The 25,511-nt window shown below is 42.9% G+C and overlaps 1 protein-coding gene across 7 annotated transcripts; it reads right to left on the bottom strand.

Annotated features, from left to right (window-relative positions):
* Positions 1–697: 697 nt before the first annotated feature.
* picalmb (phosphatidylinositol binding clathrin assembly protein b) lies at positions 698–24,226 on the bottom strand. 7 transcript variants are annotated; one of them, XR_014699396.1, is made up of 23 exons: positions 23,556–24,226; positions 17,386–17,528; positions 17,223–17,298; positions 17,033–17,135; positions 15,655–15,748; positions 15,356–15,467; positions 15,144–15,250; positions 15,021–15,062; positions 12,792–12,877; positions 12,580–12,703; positions 12,348–12,481; positions 11,387–11,487; positions 11,092–11,244; positions 10,618–10,701; positions 8,597–8,683; positions 8,234–8,356; positions 5,912–6,028; positions 5,734–5,764; positions 5,545–5,644; positions 5,003–5,062; positions 3,825–3,929; positions 3,342–3,541; positions 698–2,289 (listed from the first exon to the last, which is right to left on the bottom strand). XR_014699396.1 is itself a non-coding variant. In XM_084558727.1 (23 exons), exons 1-22 carry the CDS (start codon positions 23,683–23,685, stop codon positions 3,355–3,357), a joined length of 2,205 nt encoding a protein of 734 aa, XP_084414853.1. In that variant the 5' UTR covers positions 23,686–24,226; the 3' UTR covers positions 698–2,289; positions 3,342–3,354. The 7 variants fall into 7 exon arrangements, 3 of the variants coding, with proteins under 3 accessions (XP_084414853.1, XP_084414855.1, XP_084414854.1); XR_014699398.1 differs by having other exon boundaries at positions 12,348–12,475; XM_084558727.1 differs by having other exon boundaries at positions 3,342–3,447.
* Positions 24,227–25,511: the final 1,285 nt, after the last annotated feature.

The following is a 25,511-nucleotide window of genomic DNA, read 5'->3' as shown; positions in this document are numbered from 1 at the left end:
GACCTTAACCCCATTGAGAATCTTTGGGATGTGCTGGAGAAGGCTTTGCACAGTGGTCAGACTCTCCCATCATCAATACAAGATCTTGGTGAAAAATTAATGCAACACTGGATGGAAATAAATCTTGTGACATTGCAGAAGCTTACCGAAACAATGCCACAGTGAATGTGTGCTGTAATTAAAGCTAAAGGCGGTCCAACAAAATATTAGAGTGTGACCTTTTTTTTTTTTTGTCCAGACAGTGTATATACACAATATAACCACACAGGAGATTACTTTAAACTCTTGTTGTACCGTGTGCAAGGACAATAAAGGCATTCTGATTCTGAAGGTAGCATCTATTTTAATTTAGATTTTATTTCAAGATTTGCTGCAGTGCTACTTGCTTTATAAGCTTACACTATATCTTTGAAGATCTTCAGTCATGAAGGTCATGGTATACCTAAAAAAATAAAGCTAAAACAAAGGCAAATGGACTTGTTGAGATTTCTTCAGGACGTTTGGTTAAACTGAACATCACCCACACAAGTCCCCTAATAAAAACCTGAACGCTCCACTAGTCTGACTGAAGCAACATGGATGAAATGTATTTTTTTGTTTGTTTTGACCTTTGTGTATGCAGATTTTCCCCCAAATGCATTTAAAGTTGAATTCAGTTTCCCTTTTAATAAAACATACACGAACAACAGTGTGTGGAAGCTGCTCTTTATTTGTAAAAGAAAGAAAAAAGACTTCAGTCATCGTCTGCTACACGTTCTAATTACATAAAGAAAATATCTGCGGAGACAAACGCAGAGAATATCCTGAATCAAACTTAGGTAGAGTCAAATTTGATTGAATTGCTTTCATATTTCATACATCTTTCACTTTAGCACTCAAAGAACAGTCAGTGTTTATGTACACGGAGCACCGATCAACAGTGCTCCTCCGCTCCGACCCTGGCCCCTCGGGATCTTTTTATACAATTAATTTACATCAAGTCTGCGACCCTCCTCCTCCTCCTACTACTCCTCCGCCGCCCCCTACACGCCCGCCCGAACCCGAACCCGAACCCACTCTCGCTGAGGAACTGCAGTGTGGAAAGATGTGTGCAACATGAAGACAACTCTTTCACATTCAGAGTAAAGGCAGCCTTGATTACAGTCAGTGAGTCAATGGCATGCCAAGCTTAAAGCAAATGGAGCCCACCACCCAGTGCGACGCTTCAGATTTTCGTGGATGAAGTGTTTTCAGGAAAAACCGATCCGTTGCGAAACAAAACCCTATAGGCACAGAATCGACTATATACTGTTAACTGACTCGTACTCTAACCCCCGCACTGTTAAGCACAAGGGAGACTGTGAAATCTTTCATCTAGTAAAAAAATTTTCTTAACACAAAACTCAGAGAATATTTAGTGCTCTATCATTCCGCTTAATAGGTGTAATTTTATATAATAGCTATTTTTAAACTCTACCTCTTAATGATAGTCTGAGATCCTTGTTTAATGCTGAAGCACTCCCACATGTGTTCAACGTACTGTAGATTTTACATTATTATTTTTTTTATTTATTTTTTTTTATTTTATTTTTTTACCCCCCCTGATCTTAAACCAATAATCATAAATAAATACAAACAACACACAAGGAATGTCTACTGTAAACACGGTAAAAAAGACAAAAACTAAACAGGTGTAAACGTCATTAGCATCACTACTCAGTGACAGTTAAATAACCGTGTGTGGGGGGGGGGGAGATGGAGGACTGATGATCGGATCAACAAAGGGAAGGACCGCTCTACTTCCGCCCTCCTCCCCGCTGAACATCAAGCCTTTACAATCCAACCACAGCATCTCCAAAATACATAACATTAAAGGTTTCTCGGCGCCCAAAACTATCTTTACAGGTTACGCTGTAAAATGGATAAGGAATCCTCTTAATGTGTGTTGGGTTGGGGGGGGCGGGGTTTGTTAGACAGCAGCATCACTCGACGTCTCGGACAAGTTAACAGAATAATGGGTGTGAGCTATTCGCCAAACGTCATTTGGAATTTGGACACGGTTACCATGGTTTCTGACAGCCGCTGCACCGTCGTGTTCTTGTTGACATGTCTGTATATTGGAAGAGGGTGGAGGTGGGAGGGGGGTGAGGGTTGGAAGGGGGCGGTTGTCGTGTGTGTGTGTGTGTGTGTGTGTGTGTGTGTGTGTGAGAATGTTTCTCTGAAGAGTTAGGCTGCAACGAGGACAAAGTTTTGCTGCTAAGTGCTTCGTCTTCCGAGAGACACTTCCTTTTCATATTACATGAACTGCATCTGCAAGAGAGGCGACGGACAGCGTTAGTAAAGGGGGACTGAAATGGGAAGAGAAATTATTACTCGGTGACTGTTCGCTAAACCCCTCTCCCCGACGCAGCATACTGTCCACAGACCAGGTTTTGTTTTTGAAGAGCGGCTCATGGACACAGGAGTAAGAGTTGTGTTAAATGTGCCATATTTTGAGCTGCAAAACTTAAATGGTGAGCCGCATCATTAATGAATGGAGTTATATCTTAAAAGAATTAAAAAGCCTTGTTTGAAGACAATTAAGTCCTGGAGAATCAAGGCTTACACGAGCGACTCAAATCTGGTCTACTGACTATGAGGGCCTACAGCAACAGAGGCTCGGTACATAAGAGGAAGTACCTCTTCCCAGCAGCAGGTGGCAGTAGTCTGCAATTCAAAAGAGGAAGCTACGACCAGTCATCATACAGTGCCAACGGTGCAAGACACACTGCAGAAACAAGGGTCACATTGTGTAACTAGGCAGCCAGTGATAAAATAAAACACCAGTCTGAGCTCTACACTGCAAAATAAGATCAGTTTTGTTCCTTTTTTCAATAAATCTTGATGTCTTTTTGTCTGAGATCAGTCAATGTTTGTTTCCAGCTCCTCCAGCTCCAACACTGACTCAATCAGGTGGCTCACTGTAATCGATCGCGTCTTCCAGCGACTGCTGTTAAGACTTAAAAAGTTTGAAGGCAAACGTGGCACCGTTATCACTGTAAACCGCATGTAACGATAACTCGGGGGGACAAGAGCTTAGCGAACAGCCAGGCAGCTTAAGTAGGCAATGATTTAAGGTTCAGGTTTGAGCAATATGTGATGGCAATGGAGGAACAAAGGGTCAGAAAGGCTCAATCTATCAAAACAAGCAAGAAGCCCACACGACAACGATCAGTTAATGCATTATAAATGAGAATAATGTAGCAAAACATCAAGTATGCAAAGATTAAAAAAAATAAAAAAAAAACAAGGAAACAATATAGGTATTAACACTGGGCATGCAAAGCATGCAGGTGCATCCGCAAGCAAAGAGCATGATGTACCTAAAGAGATGCTCTACAAGAAATCCTTGAGAGAGAGGTGTGCAAACGGGTCCTGTCCAGGGGCTCGGAGAGGACTCTGGCTGGAAGGACTAGAGGCTGCAGAGGGCTATTTGAGGAAGAAATACAGGAAGTAGGAGGACCAGAGGAGAAGTCAGAGTCAGTACAGAGACTGAAGGAGGGATGAGATTAGTCTGGAGAAGCTGTGATATATGAAAGAAGGGTTAATAAAAAGGACCAGGGAGTCAAAAACAAGAAGATGATTCACAGTTTTGTAGCTTTCAGCTCCAGAGAGTGAAGGCTCGATTATTACAAACTGTCATCATCTTCAACAGTATTCACACTGACAACAAAGCTTACAGTGACTAACTACGAGTCCACGTCACAGCACAATGGATACACCTATTAACTCAACCTGATAGCTGTGCAAACAGATAATTCACTCTGCATCACCTCGGAGCAGCGGTCAGGCCGCCGCACACCCACCTGAGCACTAGACACGGAGCCGAAGGGGTTGGGTGGCCTCATGACGGGCTGGCTGTACATCATGGTGGGTGGATTCATCATTCCCATAGAGCCCATTTGTGGAGGCTGCAAGCGTGACGCACAGAGATCAGAGCAGAGAAGTCATTTGCTTCACAGATTTAAAAACACTGTTGACAAAACGATCTCACTTTAAGCTTCATTTTTTATTTCTTTTGTTCCTGGAGTTCAATTTTTTGAGGATTTCTAAAAACCCATTTGCAGATGAAGTCAGCAATCTGAGCTTAAAATTACAGAGTCTTTCTAATGCACTGAACGCATCACATACTGTCCCACATCCAAATAACCTAAACAGTAAAAAAAACTTACTGTTTTTGTGTTTACAGGGAAGGGAATATTAGAGATAATAAATAAACACGACTGAGTGCCTGCCAGTAATATGTTAAGCTGAATTTGTTTTAAATTTAAACTACAGACAATTCTTCAGCCTTCGTTTTATTTTTAAAACTTGACAGAATATTCTTAACAGAAAACCTTCGACTCACTTCACCCAGTTAAAATTAATTCTCCAATTAATAAGGAGAAGGTGAAAACATGAAAAAACCTTGATCTAGCAATGTCTCAACAACATGCAGAATTAAATACACCAATCAGACATAACATTATGACCACCTTCCTAATATTCCGTGTCCTGTGGTGTCTGGCAACAGGATGTTGTTAGTGGGGGCCTTTGGATCCTATGGGTTGAGTGGAGGGGCCTCTGTGGATCATCCCACAGATACTTGATCAGTTTGGGATCTAGTGAATTTGGAGGCCAGGTCAACACCTTGTGCTGTTCTTCATGTTTTTTTTGAGTTTTTCCTAAATTGTTTTTGTGTGTGTTCCTGTGTCAGGCTGCATCCTGCTGGGGATGGTTGCTGCCATCAAGGAGTGTCATTGCTATGGGGTGGGGGTGCCTGGTCTGGTCTAGGTGGGTGCTACATGTCTGAGTAACATCCACACGAATCAATGCCAGGTCCAAAAGTTTCCCAGCAGAACACTGAATCGTCACAAGATGGTCAACGGTATTCACTTCTCCTGTCAGTGGTCTTAATGTTGTGGCTGATTGGTGTAAACACACGTCAGTTCGTGATGTCAAAGCAGATCAGAAGCAAAGGGAAGAAACATAGAGGAACACTTACCATGCCGTATCCCATCATGCTGGTGGGTGTGGTGGCAGGGAAGGCCATGATTGACGGAGCCTGAACAGATAGGCATTAATTATTTTATTATTTATATTTATGACACACACGCAAATCATTGTAGAGTTAAGGCTTTCTTCAACCTACTGCAGTGTCTCATTAGCTAATAAGAAATCAGCTTCTAATATTACAAACTTAAAATATAATATATATATATACGTATATATATATATATATATATATATATAATATTTTAATGTCAGCTGTCTAAAAACTCCCACAGTCTAGGACTTACTGGAAACTGTTTATTAAAGACTACTGAACAATAATCAATATTAGAGGCTTTTGAATAAACTTTCTTTTCCATGACGTACGGTTGAAAGAGACTCTGTTCTGTGGATGTATTTTTAGTCATCAGTGGGATTTGAACGAGGTTTAATTATTTATTATTAGTTTGACTGTGCCTCTCTGCTTGGCAGTAAAATAAGACAGTAATACAGCAGGAGCAGACATCACTACAGCGAGAGGCCTGCGTGCGTCACCATGGAGACGGGGTTCCAGGTCGTGGTCGGCGCCGCCTTGGGCTGCCAGTTGGTGCCGCCGGTCATCCTCTTCTCCCCCGGCTGGCTCCAGTGGATGTCACTGCGGATTAAGACAGCCGACGTTAGCACCGGCTCGCAACGACGCCCGAGAGCACAGAGCTGTTAAAGCAACACACAGCGACGACTTACTTTTTCATCGTGCCATTTCCGATGCCGAGGTCTGGAGAGAGAGAGAAAGAAGAAAAAAAAAAAAAAAAAAGACAGAAAGGAAATTCAAGGAGCAGCTGTTAGTCTGCAAATGTTTATTCATTTCTGTGCCTTAATGAACACGTGCTTTAATTAGCTGAAACAGAGACGTCACACTCACTGCCGACAAGGTTGGCCAGGGAGGAGTCAAGGTCGTCTGACACCAGCTTATCTGGCTGCTGATTGGACGACAGGTTGGAGCCGGCCAGAGTTGGCTTCAGGATGCCCCCGGTGATATCTGTCAAGACGGCAACGGGACTCACTCAACACAGACGAACCTCAAAGCAACATCAAGTCTATGTTCAATATGACAAAATGTGTCACCGAAGCAGATGCGTAACCACGTTTCAGTCATTTTCACCTTTATCATACATGAATTTTATTCCTTAATGGTGAATTACTGTTTTCTTACAGCCTGGACCTTATTTATGGCATAAAATATGGTTGTTACTAAGCCATATAACTTTGGTGTCATTTGGCGTCGTTCGGACCATATTTACATCCACGTATATCCATATACTGGGAGTGACTGGGGCACCGAAACGCAGCCTCTAAATAACGCATTATCTGCCGCGAAACTCACCAATCATGTCACCAATATTTTGTTATGATACGCTAATGCAATTCCCCGTTGAATATTGGTGAAATTAACGAGTTTCGCTGCAAATAATACGTTATTTAGAGGCTGCGTTTCGGTGCCCCAGTCACTCCCACTATATAGATATACGCAGATCTAAATATCGTCTGAACGACTCCAAATGGCACCAAAGTTATATGAGTGAGTAAACGATCGTATTTTATGGCAGAAATAAGGTCCAGGTTGTAAAAAACAGCAATTCCCCTTTAATTTGAAAACCGACGGCAGAAAGATGATGGCTGAGGAGACACACGGAGGAACGATGTGAACAACAGGGCCCAGGCCAGATGCCGTCACTGGGATGTTTCAGTTCATGGTTGGCGCCTCATAATAACTGCAGATGCACGCCAGCGCTCAGCCTTCTGTTGCTATCGGTACGGTTATGATCAGATACACTGGCGCTGCACATTTCATCTAAACAGGTCTGCTGGTTTCATTTTTTTTTTAATCTTCTGAGACTTATTATTTTTCATTGAAGAGAAACCTGTCAGTGGGGCGAGATTATTCACCAATTCCAAGACCTTGTTCAGAGAGTATTGAGCGCTATAAAAAACTAGAAAATGAAGCAAGTCTTCTTGCTATTATATCCCCGAGACATTTACTGTAAATGATTTGAAACTAAACAGGAATACGAGCCGGCGGTTGTCGAAAAAGAGATGGTTCAGAGAACGATGGTGCAAATGAAACCAGCTGATGTATCATGTCAAAGTATTAAAGCTAATGTGATAGCACTTTTAAATGCACCTGCAGCATTAATAGAGCAACATTATCATTCGTTCGGAGTCATATTACTGGACACCAGGTGAACATAAGCCCAGTATGTAAGCCCACCCTGTTTCAGCTCTGTTTTCAATCTCCTGGAAAATGAAATAATAACAAAAATCTGTCTCAAGCTGCTAAAAGTTTGTTCACCGGCTAATGAATATGTTTATTTCTCTGCAGTTTTGTGCCAGCCAAGTGACTTATAGTAGGTATTTACAGCTTTTTTCTTTTCTTTTTTTTTTGCCAGGAAACAGCGACAGCACCTGTTGTAGCTGAAGATGACACTATGAGGACGGTGAGGGTGAAACAAAACAGTAAAGCTGGGAGAAAACTTTCTGTAAAGCCCTGAGGAGAGCTTCAGATTTTGCCATACGAATGACCAATTACACATCGACATTACATCCTTGTTTATAACAAATAGCACCAATTATATCTGCTTTAAAATACATGAGATGGTAGTAGCTGCTTGCTTAGTGAAACCGTAGCTCTATTCTGGGATATTAGCAATAATTTGATGCAATTTTAGTTTCATCAATACCCTGAATTAAAAGCGCAGCGATTTTTCTTTCTATGATTTGAGGTCCATTATCTGTCATCTTGGACCTTTATGTGCACTTTTGGGTTGCTTGCAGCAGCTGGGATAAAGAAATAGCACAGAGAAGACGACAGCGTGTTCTTCACAAGTTTTAAACCCAAATGCTGCAGGTGTTTCAGCTGTATCCGTCATCAGGGGCTGCTCTCTAAACAAATGACTTGCCGTAGTGTGCCATATCAACTACAGCTACTTTTAACCTTCTGTAGTTTCTTTAAGAATCGTCAAACCTCAGTGGACCATATCGGCAGTTCTTTTCATACCATTTCTCTTCCTCAGAAATTTTGTTTGACCTACTTCAGATGAGTGGCTTTTCTTTGATTTAGTTTTGTGTCAAACAAAGAGCACGGCGCTGTGCAAGACTGGCCTTCGACTCATCCATCTGCAAACTCCAGTTAACTGTGTCCACCCGACCAAGAACCAGTTGTCGCATGCGAATGTGAAATCCTCACCGTCAGAATTGAGGCTGCCGCTGCCACCGCCGCCGCCTGAAGCTTTGGCTCCAAAAACAGACTCAAAGTCCACTTGGAGTCCTCCTGCCGTCTGCTGCGGAGGAGCCTGCGGTGTGGAGTATCCTTCAGGAGAAGAGGAAGAACAGAGCTGCAGTCACACGATTACACAAAGTGAGATTGCTCTATAAACTCACCGCTGCTCGGATTTATTGTTTCTGCATCAGCGTGTGTAACTACAGCGTCCATACATAAATCACAAAATACTCCAGCAGAGTGCAGAGCTCTACAACTTCCTCTACAGAGCGGAAAAACCAAGCTTTGATCTGCTGCTGAATGTGCAGGAGAGAGCCTTCAGTACTCTACCTCTGAATAGACCTGCTACAGTAGAGGGCTCTGTGGGGAAGGGAGCCTGATGTGGGAGGTGCTGAGACACTGGACCACAGAAGGAGTCTGACACGCCACAGGAAGCAGGAAGACAAATAAGAAAGAGAGGAAGAAAAAAAAAAAGAAAGCAAAAGGAAAAGGCAATTCAAAGCCAGGCCAGAGAGAAACAAGTGGGAAATGACAGCAATACAGGCAAGAAGAAGACAGCTAACATGTGACATTTGTAAAAGCAGTTTTCTTTTTAGTAATATTTGTTGGAGAATAAAAAATGTGCAGAACATTATTGTAGCAACCCAGAGGATCAGATTGATGCCACACTCATGTCTGCACAGTAAACACAAGGCTTCAGCGAGGAGCTAGTTAGCTTAGCATCGACACTGGGAACAGGTGGAAACAGTAAAGACGGAGGCTTTCTGTGACAGAACAGCGACAATAACAAAGGTTTTATTGGATGTTTGAGAGAAGGAGCTCTTTACACTTAGATACTGTTTTCCTGCAACAGGAAATGATTTATTTGGCTAATCTATTGGTTGTTAGTCGACTAATACTTTGGTTAACCATTTATTAATAACATAACCTCTACTATTGAACTTTTTGTCAAACATTTTCTCATACTAATATATTTTAACATAAATCCATAAATGAAGAAAAGCAGATTTCAGACTTTTAATTAGGAAACGTGCCGTTAACCTGTATTCTTCCATTAATTACCAAAGACAGAGTTGAGTTTGATTTAACTTCAATGTTTTGTGATGACTGTAACTGGAAATAGAGCTGTATTATTTATCTGCGAGAGGTTGTTTTCATCCGCTTAAAGCGTGACATCAAATTAAATCTATGCTGTACGGTTTTAAAGGTCTACATGTGCATAAACTGTTACAACCCGCACTGGAAAGCAGCTACTAGCTGTTAGCATCTGCTCTAGAGAGTCTTTGTTGAGGACACAACTACTACTCCTGGGCACTGATCTTTTTTTATAACCTGGACCTTAATTCTGACATAAAATACGATCTTTTACTCACCCATATAACTTTGGTGTCATTTGGAGTCGTTCAGAAGATATTTAGATCTAGCGGAGCGCTGCGTATATCCATATAGTGGGAGTGACTGGGGCACCGAAACCCAGCCTCTAAATAACGCATGCCTGTTGTCTATTCGCGGACATGCAGCGGTTTGTTGTTCTCTGGCCAGCTGTTCCTCTCTCTGCCTCCGCATCCTCCTTTCAACGAGCTCCTCATCCGTATACTCAAAACGGTAAGGACGTCCATAAACAAAGTCGTTGGAAAAATATTCAGCCATATTGCAAAAAAACTAGCAGTAGCAAATTACATACAAGAGATACAGAGATGACATAATCCCCTGGGTTAGGGTCCGGTAACTCCGGAGTCAACGGGGAATAGCACTAGCATATCATAACAAAATATTGGTGAAGTGATAATGCGTTATTTAGAGGCTGCATTTCGGTGCCCCAGTCACTCCCACTATAAGGATATACACGGCGCTCCGCTGGATCTAAATATCGTCTGAATGACTCCAAATAACACCAAAGTTATATGGGTGAGTAAACGATCGTATTTTATGTCAGAAATAAGGTCCAGGTTGTAAAAAACGGTAATACCCCTTTAAGTCACTGTAACAGTCCAAATACGGACGCTGCTCTCTCGTCGTTTTGAGGTTGAAAGCTCATGGTCTAATCTAAATTAGACTCTGGCGGCAGAACCCACTATTATTATTCAGCATTTTATTTTACTTTATCACCGCAGCCCTAGCCGTCACGCTGCAGCAGAGAGACATGAGAGTGGCATCAATCTTTAAACTGACCCGTGGCAACAAAAAGACAGCATTTCCCAAAATGTTAAAACTTTAATACTAGTTTATGTCCCCATTTTCTATAAATATAATAATAATAATAATTATAATAAAGGCGCTGGGGGGGGGATTTGCATGGGACGCTATGTTTGCCAGGAAACATAGGCAGAGATGGTGAGCCATCATAGTACCTGAGACGGAGTGTTCTATCCGCACTGTGCGTTTGTAATTGGTTGAAACGGATGAGTTTGTGTCAATAAAGGGATTGTAACGATCTGGAGAATCAAACATAGTGTTGGTAAAAGAAGAACAGGTGTCAACGTGAAGCTCTACTGCATCTTTGCACTACAATGCAACACCAAACTGTTCACTAAAGAAAAGAGGATGAGCGGCAACTGTGAAGCAAAATGGGCGTATGGCCTCTACAGCAGGACACGGGGGGTCCTGGCTGGAAATTAAGAAGCTGAAAACAACATGATCTGAGGCTGGTATGAAGAGCAATGACAAGAAGAAGATCATTTAGACATATGCACACACACACACACACACACAGATAATCAACATTGACAGTTCAGCAGCACAGTAAACATGCAGGTTACTCATGCTTGTAAGTAACTACAGAGAAATGAACAAGAGCGACGGGAGAAACCAAAATGATTCGTTACCACCAAACATTTCATGACCAGATGTCCTAGAGGGAAAGCTAACACCGTCTGAAGACACGACAGGTAAGTGAGTGGCATCGACAACGAGTTTTGAGAGGAAAGGGTTAAGGTTTGGCATGGAGTCATCTCCAGCTTCAGCAGATGTGAAAGGATCTACGCAGGCAAAGAGAGAGAGAGAGAGAGAGAGACAGAAGACAGAGGAGAGGAAGAGGAAGACGAGGGCATCAGAGTCAGACAACAAAAAGAGAAGGAGAGCATGCAGAACGGTCGCAGAGGTCCGGAAACCCCGGCTTACCTGCCCACGCTGTCGCCACTGGAAGCCCTGTGGAGCCGGACTGCATGGAGGGCTGGAAAGATGACTGCAGGTCAAAAAGGTCACTCTCCATCTTCACGGCGCTGAAACCGACACAATAAAAAAATAAATAAAAAATACAACTTCTAACCTCTTTACAAGAAGAATAAAACTGATACAGTTCAGTAAACACTTTCAATTCAAACGGTCTCATCCTGGTCTCTTCTGAAAAATAACATTTTGGAGTTGAGGCTGCATGAATCTAAAAGACATTAAACTAGTTATTTTTATATCTCTGTTGGCTCAGCTTTGCCTGTTACATAAAACGTTTCAGTGATCTTAAAATGTGAGAGCAGATTGAGTCAGAAGTCTTGAGGGCTTCCAATCAAGGTTGTGTGTCTTCATCAATTAGCTGATTCGCCATAAATAATTCATCACTCATAATGTCACTCAACAGAAAATGAACTGGCAGCTACTCGTACTTGTGCTTGCCTCTGGTTGTGGTTTTGGAATACGATAATAAGTACAAGAAGCTCATCACATTGGGCCGTATCATAACAGTGATGTTACGCTACTTTGTGACGTTTTAAAATCTGGTCGAGATCACGTATGTCTGCTAAATTTAGTTTTTATTTATATGTTTAGTCATTTTTAATTCTTAAGTCTATAAAATATAAGGAAAATCATGCTTTCCCAATTCTTAAATTACAAAAAATTTAGTTTTTTGAATGATCAGTAGTCTAAAACCTTAAGATAACCAGTTTAGTCTCATTGAAAACTTAAATATTTCCAATTTTAAGATTCAATAGCTTCAGCGTAGTGCTCTAACAAGATGATTTTTGACCTTAAAGCTGCTTATTTGCTATCTGAACAACTATAAATAGCACTAGACAAACTAAAATGCCTCATGAGTCCATTCTTCAAATTATTAAAACCAACGACAGAGCCGTCATCTAGGCAGTACCCATTAGAGCAGCTGGGTGTAGAGAAGAGGTCGATGGCTGGTGCTGTGCTGATAGTGCCCCCGGTGGTGGAGATCGGCGACGTGTCGGTAGTAGCGAAGGACGGCCTCTTGGAGAGCTCCTTGAGCCTCTGCTCCTGAGCAAGTGAGGAGGCGCAGTTCAAACAAACGGGCGAAAAAAATAGAGACAGAGACGTTTGACCGGCGCGCTTCTTTTCTCCGACGGCACGCTCACCTTGAGGGCTTTGAGCCGGGCCTGCTCCTCCTCGAGCGCCGCCTGCTTCTCCCGCTCGTCCACTTTAGTGAACGACATCCCCGTGCTGGCCAGGGATGACACCGCGTTGGAGAGAGTGCTGGCCCTGCCGGGGGAAAAACACAGATTATTGCTGTATTAATACCAACACGGACGGTAAGCCGTCTCTGAAATTCGGTGATGAATTAATGTACCTGCTGGCTGCAGTGGAGTCTTTGACCTTCTTCCCCTCTAAAGAGGCCAGGTGCTGCTCCAGAGCTTCCAGAAGGCTACTGGGAGCCTGTTGCGACAGAAAACACTCAGTCAGCGAATTCCTCAGACGGGAAATATATTTTGGATGGACATCAAGACCATTTAGGACAGTGGTGGGCAACCGAGATGGAGCAGAAATAAATACCAGCACACCATTAAAGCTCTAGGTGTGCTGTCCACAGCCAATTTATGTCTTTGATTAGCAGGTTTTTTATTTTACTTTTCTTGTTTTTACCAGCTTTGAGTCACGAGTTACCCACCACTGACTGATGACTGCATTCCAGCCAAAAAGCTACTTTGGATGAGCGTTAAACATCTGTGTGGGATGACGTACTGCACCACGGCACTTTTCAACAAGCCGGACCGTTGTTGAACTGGCCGCGTTCAAGCACAACAGGGCAGCCATTTTCACAGGAGGAGATGAGCTACGCTTGGTTTACACCCCCCGAAAGACACGACCAAGAGTGAAGAGAAATTTACCACGGCGAGCGTTTTTTCCTTCAACTGGTTTTCACCACGATGTGGGGGACAGAGTCACAGCAGAGGCATGCAAAAAGACAACACTGAGGCAAGTCACGCACACAGAAGAAGAAGAGTGAAATGATAGTACTTACACAAACTGTGAACTAAAGTGGAAAGATAAGGGGGGAGGGAAAATACAGAATATAAAGGTGGACACAGTCAGAGGGGAATTCATTTTTAGCTTCTGGGGTAAAATATTTCAACGTGATAATTGGTTCCCACAGATTTATGCAGTGGATTGTAGCGACAGTGTGGACTTGGCACCTTTATTTACTGTTGGAAGAGTCAGAAGAAGAAGAAGAGGAAGAAGAACAAGAAACAGAAGGAGGAGAAGAAGAAGAAGAAGAAGAAGACCACCGCCGCCTCTGGAAAACATGCACCCAATAAGTAAATCATGCAAAGTGCCTCGTTTTAAAGAACATATTTTTCGGGTGCGGTGCACTTTAGGCAAAAAAAGACAAAGCTGATGAAGAAAAAAAAAAAAAGGGGGCCAGAGCTGTTAAGAGGGGAGATCAGGGCTGCAACACTTTCTCATGAGCAGTCGATTAATCCTTTAAAAACTAAATATTAAACACTATTTCTGCATGTTGTCTATGAATAAATAACCTTTACCTGATGACGGTATTATAACAAAAGTTCTGATTTATTCAGTGAAACCCTAATTAAGAAAGATGTTGTTTACTGTATTCTGCCATTAATTAGCATAGTGTCGAGTGTGATTAAAGTTAAATGGCTCGCGCTGATTATAATTAGAAATTCACCTGTGTTATTTATCTGCAAACGGTCGCTTGCACCTAGTTGGAGTGACGCGGAGAATGTACGTGTAGTTTCGTGGGTCTTTTATGCGCAGAGATGAACTGCTACCAACTTCTCGAAGCGCTGGAAAGCAGCACCGTCACGCTAGCCATTAGCATCCGCTCTACGGCGTCTTTGTTGAGTCACCCAGGCACCGACTACCAACCAGGAATCAGACAAAACTCACTGTTTTAGGCCAAATACTGAAGCTGCTGTCTCTTTGTTTTGAGACGCTTGTGCGTATTATGTAGTTGCGCTGCCGTGTCTGGTCGTTTCATTTTTATTTTCCGTCTAAAGCAGGGGTGTCAAACTCACTTTAGTTCGGGGGCCACATAGAGCCCAATTTGATCTCAAGCGGGCTGGACCAGTAACCTAACAGCATAATAACCTATAAGTAACCATAACTCCAGATTTTTTTCCCATTTGTTTTATTGCGTAAAAGAACTAGTAAATTTTTTACATTTAATAAACTGCCGATATTTGGGCACATTGCTGTCTGCTATTCAGTCTTAGGTCTCAGTGTTGTGTTCTGTCCACGTCTCTTACTAAAACAGTGGACAAATTAGGAATAGCAGTTATTTTCATTGAAAAACTGCAGTCTTCTATGCAATTTTCACATTTTGCAAATTCATGCTGCGGGCCAGAATAGACCCTCTGGTGAGCGCTTTTGGCCCGCGGGCCGTATGTTTGACACCTGTGGTCTAAAGCATTTCCTGGATTCAGGCTTTTCTGACTATTTATATATATAATCTAATCTTCAGTACGCCTGGCAGAAGAGGCGGTTATTGGTCATTATTGGTGAACGGAAACATTTTCCACTCATATCGAGGCGTTTTCAGATCGAAGGGTCTCACCTGTGAAAGGTCTGGGATGTCTCCTCGATCAATTCCCACCTGCTGTTAGAGAGAAAACCCGAGTAAGACAACGCTCCTTCATAACAGCGGGAGTGTCTGCGAGAATAACGTTGTGTAATTTACCTCCGCCACTTTCAGGAACTCTGATATCCGGGTCATTCTGGTGAGAAACTTCTTGTAAATGTCCAGACCTTCTTTACACTGGGTCTTCTTCATGTCAAAGTATTTCTCTGTTTGGTTAAAAAAAATAGATGACATTTATTTATTTTTGCACGTTCAAACTCTAAACGGTGGGACAAAATTAACCAAAGACGAGAAGAGCAAGTGGTCCTCACCAAGCAGGTTGATAATGCCTTCGTTGTAAGCAGCAAAGAGCCTGATGGAGTCTTTGAAGAGGAGCATGAAGGCTGCATTGATGACTCCATTAGTCAGCTCGTTGGCATTGACCTGAGGGAAAAGCAATCAGCCCGGGACATTTATCTTGCGGCTTCTTCGCAGCCATTTTGTTGACACGCAAAAAAAAGCGAAAACAACTCTCTAAATTAAGATAACGCAGCAGCCTTGGCGCAATCTGCACGCTGCAGACGAGCTGCTCCGAGCAGCGGAGCCGCGGGAGGCTTCACCTCAAACTCACATTGAAATCGAGAAGGGCGTCCATCTGGTTCTGAATAATGGGGATCGTCTTCAGCAGCTTCTCTGTATTCATGGTCCTCATCACGCCGTCCACTCTGCGCGGACACATGTGGAGACGGAGCAGGAGAGGAGAGGAGAAGAGAAAAGGGAGAGTAAGCAGTGTAGCTTATAAAAACACTCTAAAGACTCCTGGTTCAGATTGATTGAGGGGATTATTATTGTCAATTAATCAACCAGTTGTCTTTAAAATGCTGGAAAATGGTGGAAAAATGCCAAGGGGACATCTTCTAGTATCTTCTTTTGTGTGAGAAACTTAAAAAATATTCAGTTAATAATCATATTGGAGAACGTGGAATGAACCAGTACTTGGTTAAAGGATAACTTTAGGGATCTGTTTAAATTTGCGTCACAAAATCCAATAAAAAGACCAACAATAAATTGATCCTAGTCCGTTTATTTTATTTCTCTGATCTCCCTTGTTGTAAGACCATAAAAAAAAACATAAATCATTGGACCACGTCGTTGCCCTGTGTGTTTCTTCACAACAGAAAACATCGGCACCATATTTAGAATCACAGAAAAGACTTTTTCAAGGATTTGTTGACTATAAATAAAATGTTCTCATGTACTTATATCGCACCAGATACCTCTTGACAGTGAGGTAACAAGCTTCTTATTGCCGTTGCAGATGTGGAGGCAAGAAGATATAAACTAGTTGGACAATTTAAACGGCATGCTAGTAGCATGTAGCACTGTAGCGTCATGCTACGCTATATCAAGAACGCTACAGAGGTGCATCAGGGCAACCGTAACATGTAATCTGAAAATAAAACACATTGCTAGAACACGTTATACACTGATCAGGCGCAACATTATGACCACCTTCCTGATATTGTGTAGGTCTCCCTTGTGCCTCCAAAACAGTTGTGACTCATCAGAGAATGAACATGGGCCTTCTGATGGTGTCCTGTGGATCAGGCTTGTTCCAGTGCATCCACCAGATACTTGATCAGTTGTTTTTATTGAGTTGTTCCTAAACCGTTTGTGTGTGTGTGTGCCTGTGTCAGGCTGCATCCTGCTGGGGATGGATGCTGCCATCAAGGAGTGTCATTGCTAAGGGGTTGGGGAGCCTGGTCTGGTCTAGGTGGGTGGTACATGTCTAAGTAACATCCACATGAATACCAGGTCCAGAGGTTTCCCAGCAGAACACTGAATTGTCACAAGATGGTCAATGCTACTTCTCCTGTCTATGGTCGTAATGTTGTGGCTGATCGGTGTAAGTACTCATACCGGTAGTCTTCACCAGCTACCCATTTATTTCGTCTAACAAAAAGTGGAGCATCCTTAGAACACAGAACATAGCAATTGTTCAGACTTACCCGCGTTTAACTTTTGTGAAGTCAAAGGCCACCTGTCTGTACGACACAGCTTTCTCGTTCAGGTATCGACTATACCTCCTGATAAATGTGGACATGTCATATCCTGAAACGTAAAAACAGCAGGTTTAGTCTTCACAGTTAGTTTACTATTTCAAAAGTGGTCGAAACTACGCAGAATAAAAATATTTACCTTGTAACCCACTTTTGTCCAAAAAATTACTGAGGTTGAAAAGTGTATTCCTTGAAGCCAAGTACTGGACAAAACGCTGCATTGAGGGAAAACAAACGGTCAGTTTACTGTGACCGGTAGAGGGTCACAACGTCAACGGGACGAGCCGAAAAGCGTCTCTCACCTCGTTGCCGTAGACCATGAGGTGGTGTGTGGTGATGAGGGATTTGAACACGACCACCCAGCTGGTGTTGGTGGTCCTCTCAAACAGCGAGTCCGCCAGCTGGGGGATGTTCACGTTCATCTCGTTGGTGCAGTGGATCAGATCTTCAAAAGGAGAGAGGAGGGATTCGCGAGATCAGTAAAAAGCCGAAAAACGTCACAAGGCTCTTCTCTGAAATACCACACCTTATTTCTACAAACGCACTCCACAACAACAGAGCTGTAACACAACACCCGTACACAGGAAGGCTGTCAGTTAATTGACATTGTGAGTGATCACAAAGTGAATCAGCAACTATTGTGGTAATCCTTTAAAATTATGTGAAAGGGAAACATAGAAATAAATGTTGCCTCAAAACTCTCAATGTTGTTCAGATTTCTCAACTTCTAATAAAGTAAAATGACGTTCTCCAGGTTTAAAGGACATTTTTGGACAGATGTTAGCGTGTTACATAGCGTCTATGAAGCTTTTACACTGAGCGAAATCAGCTTTTACTTATTTACACGGCTCATTACCGATTTATTATCATAAACTATAAATGTATATATGGTTTAGATCAAATATTAAACACTCAAGTCCTAATATGAATCCCAATCAGAACAAACTGACTGGATCAGAAGGAATTTTGAGAAATACATTTTCTGCATTAGCACTTATTTACATTTATTCTCTCTCTCTGGTTGGGATGAATCCATTTTTTTATCCTGTGAATGTTTGTCCTTTGAGTTTCCAGGAAGAAAAACATGGCGGTTGCAAAACAAGCGCTTGTTCAAACAAGGGTTTGGAAAGAAGGTCGGAGGCAGCGGCGCCCTGGGTCCATCTCGCCTCTCGTCTTCTTTTATTTAATGATTTGTCGTCAATAAATTTGGAGGGAAACTACTTAATCTGTTACATTTACGGCCGCTTTGATGCTCCGCAGCAATCAGAGGTCATAAATGTTGTATTGTGATTCATGTTTTAAGCAATGCAAACACGTATCCTATCAGATTCTATTTAGCGTGATCTAATTCACGTTGAAGATATCTTTTTTTTATGCCAGCAAACATTTAAAACATTTTGCCAGGTGAGCTGTGTGTTGAGCTGCTGTCTAATGTAAAACCAAAGACACTGACCACAGATGCTCATTTTTAGTCTCTGATGTGACACTTATTTCCACCACAGCTAACGTAAGAGCAGTTTCTTTGGTTTAGTCACCTGGAGGGAGGCAGTGTAATAAAACCACCAAAACCACAGCACAGACTGATTGTCATGACTGTATTTAAGTAGATGCTTTTTCAAAGCGTGAGAAATGAAAAGAGCATTTTCTACAGCAGGGAACAATGTGATTCAGCCGCTGAATAATAATGATAATCATACAGTATAATATTGAACTTTGAACTTTGAACCTGTCTGTGCTGCTCTTTCCATCGCCACAAGAGGGAGCTCACTGGCCAGGGTATCTGAGCTGCTACAGAGATTTATTTCACAGAGAAAGCCACGAATGGCCGCACACTTCACTGAGCAGAGGTGAACAACAAAACTCACAGGAATATCATCAATATTAAACCTGTACTCGATGCAAAAAGGTTGGGGATCCCTAAACTAAAGACACAACCTTCAGATCAAATGGAAATCTAACTGATCTCAACATGACACCGTCATCTTAGTGGACAGGACCACGAAACTGGAGCTGAAACAATTACACAAATATTTAGATTGACTAGTAGAAAGACAGGAAATTGTTCTGCGGCTATTTAGGTTATCGACTGATCACCAAATATTTGTTGAGGAGATTTGCTGCTTCTTTGTCTTTGTTCAATACCGATGTTTTTACAATACCCATGTCTAAAAATTGAGTCCTTAAAAATCCAACATCCATTTATATTTTAGCTCCTCGCGCCTTTACATGATCTCTGCATCATTAATGTCATGTTTTGACTCCGGCTCTGCAAACTTCAGGCCTCATCTCTCGCCCTTTTCTGCAATTTTATAGCCTGAACAGTTAATTAACTAATCAAACCAATAAGTGACAAACTAACTGGTGACATGGATAGATAGTGACAGCCCGGCATTATGTACTGGAGTCATAACACTGCAGTTATTCTACTCAACATGCTCTAAACTCACTGTAAAATGAGGAAACGGTTTGTTAAACAAGGATGTTTTCTACATAAAATCTGCATAATAGGCCGCAAATCATCATTTTGTTGTGCCAGAGCAATCAGGGATCGTTGCAGCAGGATCTGATGGACATATTGTTCCTTCTAATTGCAAATGGGAACTTATTTCTAATAGACCAAAACAAAGTGTGCCACTTCCTCTGCTCGTACGTTCGTCCCGCATCCCTGTGAATGATGCTAGTGGAAGCAGACGGGCCCTTCGGTACTAATAACCCTGCCATTCACAGTAGTGATCAGTCTGACGGGGTAACTGGGCCTCCCTTTCTGTCCTATATTTGACTTTTCAAAAGGCATGGGGACTCTAAGTAGGACAGGATAACCTTCCAGAGAAGAAGAAGCAGCAGCAGCAGCAGCAGCAGTTAGCACGGGTGGCTGAACTGCCTAGAGAAGAAGAAGAAGAAGAAGAAGAAGAGGTGGAGGAGGAGTATGGGGGAGGAGGACACACTGTCAGCACTGTCATGTTACAATCAGCCTGTTAAATACCCCACAGTCTTTGACATTAACATTTTCTGACTGAATTAATTCACGAGACACAAATGTGACTCATGTAGGAGTCATGACAGAGCGTGATGGTGCTAAACTGTGCTGCATTAAAAAAAGAAATCATCGAGGCTGCCTTATGAGTTTGAAATCTGCGTAAATGAGGTTTGGGATATGTTCGAATTAGGTTTTTATTGAGGGGAATATTGATTTATAGCACGGGGACAAACTAATCCAGCGTTATAGAATAAAGGGCGACTGTGATGTTGCCTCACGACGCCAGAGTCGTCGCCCACGAACACACGGCAAAGACTAAAGGCAACGACTAGCTGACAGATGTGTTCTACACCTGCGTGAAAGGAAATAAGAATTCATACCCGCAGGTGGCAGCGGTATGTATTCATAATTCAAAAGAGGAAACTAGATAAGCTACTATTAGGGAGGCTAGGAAGCTAGGAAGAGCTACAGGCCTCTCCTGAATCCTGCTGATCAGTTGGTCTACAGTTTATTAACTCTAGATGATCATGTTCGGAAAACACAGATGTAGTTTTGATGAAAACCAAGAAGGGCCTTTGGAACACGGCCTGGTTCACGGCTTCTCAGAGTCATCTCTCTGGCTGATCGAATCGGCTGGAAAGGTGATGTCAGGAGTCCAACTAGTGCCAATGGGCCCAACGGCACCAGAAGAACCAGCTACAGCTACTACAGACGCTCACCTACGGCCTGACACCTTGAAAACGACCGACCAACGCCTCGATGCGGCCAAAAGCTGCTGTTCAGTAATGAAACACACTATAGTACGACTACAGCGTCGTCGTAAGACTGTACTTAAGCCTGTTGGTATTTATTAGTATCTTTATGACACTGTTTTATTGGCCAGCAGAAATAATCGTGTGCAGGACCGGGTATAAAGTCCCAGTACTGTCCACAGGTTATTAAAACTCTGAAGAGGAACCAAAAGCTGTCATCAAATGTTCTTATTTTAGAACTCCTCTGGCGATCTGCAAATCATCCAAGTGATGATCTTGTCTTCTGATCTGAGAGGGTTTGAATGTGACCGTCTTCCACCAATTTCTGACATTTTATAGATCGAATCATTTATCATTTAACCAAAGCAGATCATTCGAAAATGAGTGGATTTGTTTAAAGTCGATTTATAAAGGTCACATATTACCCGGCATTAAACCTTCATACTGTTTTAACATTCATACGATCTAATCAGGTTAATTATTGATTCTAAATTGGCGGTGAAAGGTTGTTTGTCTCCCTGCGTCAGTCCTGTGATGGACTGTTGACCTGTCGAGGCTGTATCCTGCCTTTTGCCCCGTGCCATTATCTATGTGTGTATAAAGATATACAGATAATAAATGAATGGATGACATATTGAAATGTGACTGTAGCACGTACTGGATAGTGTCGAGAACCAACAACTCTGACTCTTATTCTGATAAAACAGTTCCTGATTTCAATCTAAAAGTTGCCAGTTTTAAGAAAAGTTATCGTCTACTGGACACTTTGTGACATTAGTAGAAATTAGTAAATCTACGAGCACTAACATAAATATCAAAAAAAATATCTATATACAGTCTTAAACGTGTGAAGATCAGTGAATTCATTGATCAGTTGGCAACTGTTTTGATAATTTTTAAGCAGAAATTTACTCACTGTAGCTTCTACACTATCCATAAGAGTCTAAATGATGTCCTTAACCAACCACCACTACATCTAAAGACTTTAGATTTGTGTAATTTTTCATCTGCAGAGTTTTAAGATGTACGTGAAGCTCGAAACACGACACATACAGCTCTTGTGATGAACGTGGTTCATCCTACAATCACTTTTAAGGCTCTTTTAAAGTACTGCGGGACGTAGACGCTGTAACCTACGCGCGTAGCCTACGCCGTTGCGAGCCATTTATACTTGTGCGCTCGTCGGCCTGCCTCGCTCTGTAAAAACACCACCCAAACGCTAGTCGGCGCTGTGTCTTTTTTGTCAGTCGGGTTCGGTTAACCTCAGTCAACCTGTCCTCGATGTGTTCCATGTTTACTGATCCAAAACGAAAAGTGCAGAGATGGAGCAAGCTACTACCAAGCGGACCAACAACGGCTCTTGTGGACTGCGTTGCCGCGGCGCGTAGTTACATTTCTGGGGAGGTGCACGTCAGGCTAAGGCGCTAGCATCTGCGTAGGGTCTGGACTGTCGCCGTAGCTACGCTGTCAAATTGACGAAGAAGTCTAAACCACCTATAAGTCTCACTATCATACATTTAAAATAAATCACAGTAATCTTTCTGAATATCTTTGGAGTTTCTTCTCTATGAGTTTTTGCCTCCTCACACTGTAAGCATAAGTTAATTGATAGCTAGTTCTTTAATTTCTAACAGCTCCCCAAATGTCAGAACAGAACACTGTCTGTGCTCGTTCACAGCTCATTAATCGAGGCATAATTCACAAATATTTGATGGGACTTTACAAAATAGCTTCTTCTCCTGTGACAGAAAGGAGATTATGATCCACTGGAACGTCTCATGAGTTCATCCTGACTGCCAACGCGACCACACGGGCCTCCCTCATGTGTCAACACACAACGAGAGGACGCCACGCTGCCGTCCACGCACACACGAGGCCTCCTCTTCTGCGTGCGCCGAGACACGTCAGTCAGTCAGTCAGTCAGTCAGATAGGCAGTCATGCAGTCAGGCAGTCTGGGACGAGCCAGCAGGAGTGTCACTGCCAACTTTCGCTCCTCTGAGCTCAGGGGGAAGTCGCCTGAGCTGCACAACAGGTGCGGAACCTGCAACTTCAAGCCAAAACGCTCCTCGCACCAGATTGAAAAAACCCAGAAAGCACGTTAATAAAGGTTACACACAGACCTCCGAGGATGATGCAGGGCCTTTTATATAAACCACTTTCATCGAGCGGATCGATGCGCAGAAAATCCACCGGTGACTATGCATCACCAGAGGAGAGGAGTTTAAGGCTCTTATTCTTGCATCAGGATGCACAGAGTTGCCTGCTTCCTGTTGTATGAGGAAGGAAAGTGTGATTTCTGCCATTACAGAGTCACCTCAGTGTGTCAGGGAAACAGCAGGTATCACATTACGGGAATCATTATGAATGGGAGAGATTCCTGTTAATGCTAAGAACAAGGTTAGGGCTGTACTGAGTGAATGGAGGCTACATATTTACATATACGAGTGGAAAGAGGCAAAACCAGACAGGCTAGTTTCAGTGACACAAAATGAAAATTATTTGTAATCATTAACAACAAAAAAAGGGCCTGGTGCACGTTTAAAGTCCTCTCTGAGCCCTGTGTCAACAAGGCCTGTCCTCGGTGTTGAAACAATATAATCTCCCTGACATGAGCAGCAGCAGCAGCCAGTAGCCACATAGCCCAGGCTTTTGAGGCCTTGTGGCTCCACCATCGCCATAGCTCGCCGAGGAGGAGCCTGCGGTGGTGTTTTCTCAAATACATCAACTTAAAAACATACTCACAGTCCAAATGCTTCTTCTTCGGGCCCATTACTTCGTGCGTGGTGGCCTTGCATACTGTTTTCGACACGGCGGATCCCGTTACACTGTGCTGGGCTGCAGTTATCCTGTCCGTAATGCTCTGCCCCGACATCTTCGCTTCACCCAGTGCAACAAAAGACTTTAAAAATGCACGGCTCGTCTGGGTTTCAGCTTCTTTTTTTTTTAAATAAAAAATATATAATATATATATGTATATATATGTGTGTGAATTAAAACCTCCGCCTCTTCCGTCCGCAGCCTTCCCGGACTCCCTTCCTCTCTTTTTTTTTTTTTTTTTGTTTTCCTTTTTTTTTTTTAAATTCCCAGCTTAAATAAAAATGAGAAGTAGGCTATGGCAGACGCCGGAGCGGAGAAGCAAAAGGGGAGGGCGGAATAAAGAGACAACAATAACAAAAAAAAAAAAAAAAACTGTTAGATTGTTTCCTCCTTGTTGCGCTTTTCGCTTCCGTCCGGATTCATTCAGCTTTCAGGGGGATGCCGTGATTGCGGGGTCCGCTCGCTGACTCATCCGACCCGGGTCTCTGTCTCGCTCTCATCCCGATGTGGCACACCGGATCCCTGCGTCTCTCCTCCTCCTCCTGCCTTGCCTTGCCTTGCCTTGCCCGCCCGCCTGCCTGCCTGCCTCCGCCGCTCCGCCAGTCGTCGTCGCCGCCGCCGCCGCTCCTCCTTCTCCTCTTCCTCCTCCTCTTCCTCCTCCTGCCGCCGCTCGGGTTTAAAGCGCAATCAAAAGAAAAGCGGCACCGATTCAGGGGGTAATGGCGGGCCTGCTTAGCGCTGCTATCCTCCGAGGGGCTGGTACGAAAGAAGGGCTGAGCACGACACACGCCGCCCTGCAGGCCCTGAGTCAGATTTTGCACCGCGGATGCGTCAAGTCCGCTCTGGCGCAGGTGTACGAGAACTGACCGCAGACCAGCTGGGGGGGAGAAAGGCACAAATGCTCAATCACTGGAGGCCTGGGAGACAGGATGAAGCCTGTATTGATTGAGGAATGGACACAGAGTGCACTGTAAAGCAGCCAGGGTGAAGGAATGAGCTAAATAAAAAATAAAATAAAAAAAGTCTAATTTATGAAAAATATTTGACATGTTTACAGAAATATTTCCTTAAGGAACTTGTTTATGCATCCTGGTCTGAGAATATTCCTAAGAAAAATCCTCCTTAGAGAAAAAATATTCTGTGGAAGTCTTCCGTATCATGTCTGAAATCACTCATGGTGGCATTTTATTCTGAAAGGTTTTGACACAAACGGGCAAACAGGTGTATGAATCTAAGTTATATGGAAATTTTGAATATTTCCAACTCATATCTCAGTTTCGTTGTGTCAGAGCCGAGTTTTACTTAAAACTGACATGAAACAAGTAGACAAACTACAAAGTTTACACATTATGTTATCCAGACTTAAAGTTGTGTAATTAAAGGGGAATTACTGTTTTTTACAACCTGGACCTTATTTCTGGCATAAAATACGATTGTTTACTCACCCATATAACTTTGGTGTCATTTGGAGTCGTTCGGATGATATTTAGATCCGCGTATATCCATATAGTGGGAGTGACTGGGCACCGAAACGCAGCCTCTAAATAACGCATTATCTGCCGCGAAACTTGTTCATTTCACCAATATTTTGTCATGATACGCTAGTGCTATCCCCGTTGAGTCCGGAGTTACCTGTTATCATCATCCAGGTCTGTAGATTGACCTACTAACCTCTGACCTGGATGATGTCATCTCTGAGCTTGTTTACCTGTAATTCACTACTGCTAGTTTTTTGCAACATGGCTGAGTATTTTTCCGATTCTGAGGTTGTGGACGACGACTTTGTTTATGATGGACGTCCTTAACGTTTTGAGCCAGAGTATGCGGATGAGGAGCTCGTTGAAGGAGGATGCAGAGGCAGAGAAAGGAACAGCTGGCCAA

Source organism: Chelon labrosus, assembly GCF_963514085.1.
Source record: "Chelon labrosus genome assembly, chromosome: 13".
Classification (NCBI taxonomy): domain Eukaryota; kingdom Metazoa; phylum Chordata; class Actinopteri; order Mugiliformes; family Mugilidae; genus Chelon; species Chelon labrosus.
This window is presented reverse-complemented; position numbering and strand designations above follow the sequence as displayed.

What these genes read in the sequence shown, in the direction of transcription:
- picalmb (XM_084558727.1), bottom strand. Translation starts at nt 23,685, where the DNA reads ATGTCGGGGCAGAGCATTACGGACAGGATAACTGCAGCCCAGCACAGT. An exon ending in AGGCATTATCAACCTGCTTG is followed by an intron (nt 15,251 to 15,355) that starts GTGAGGACCACT and finishes TTAACCAAACAG; the next exon opens with AGAAATACTTTGACATGAAG. An exon ending in TGGTCATGAAATGTTTGGTG is followed by an intron (nt 10,702 to 11,091) that starts GTAACGAATCAT and finishes TTGATTCTCCAG; the next exon opens with ATCGTTACAATCCCTTTATT.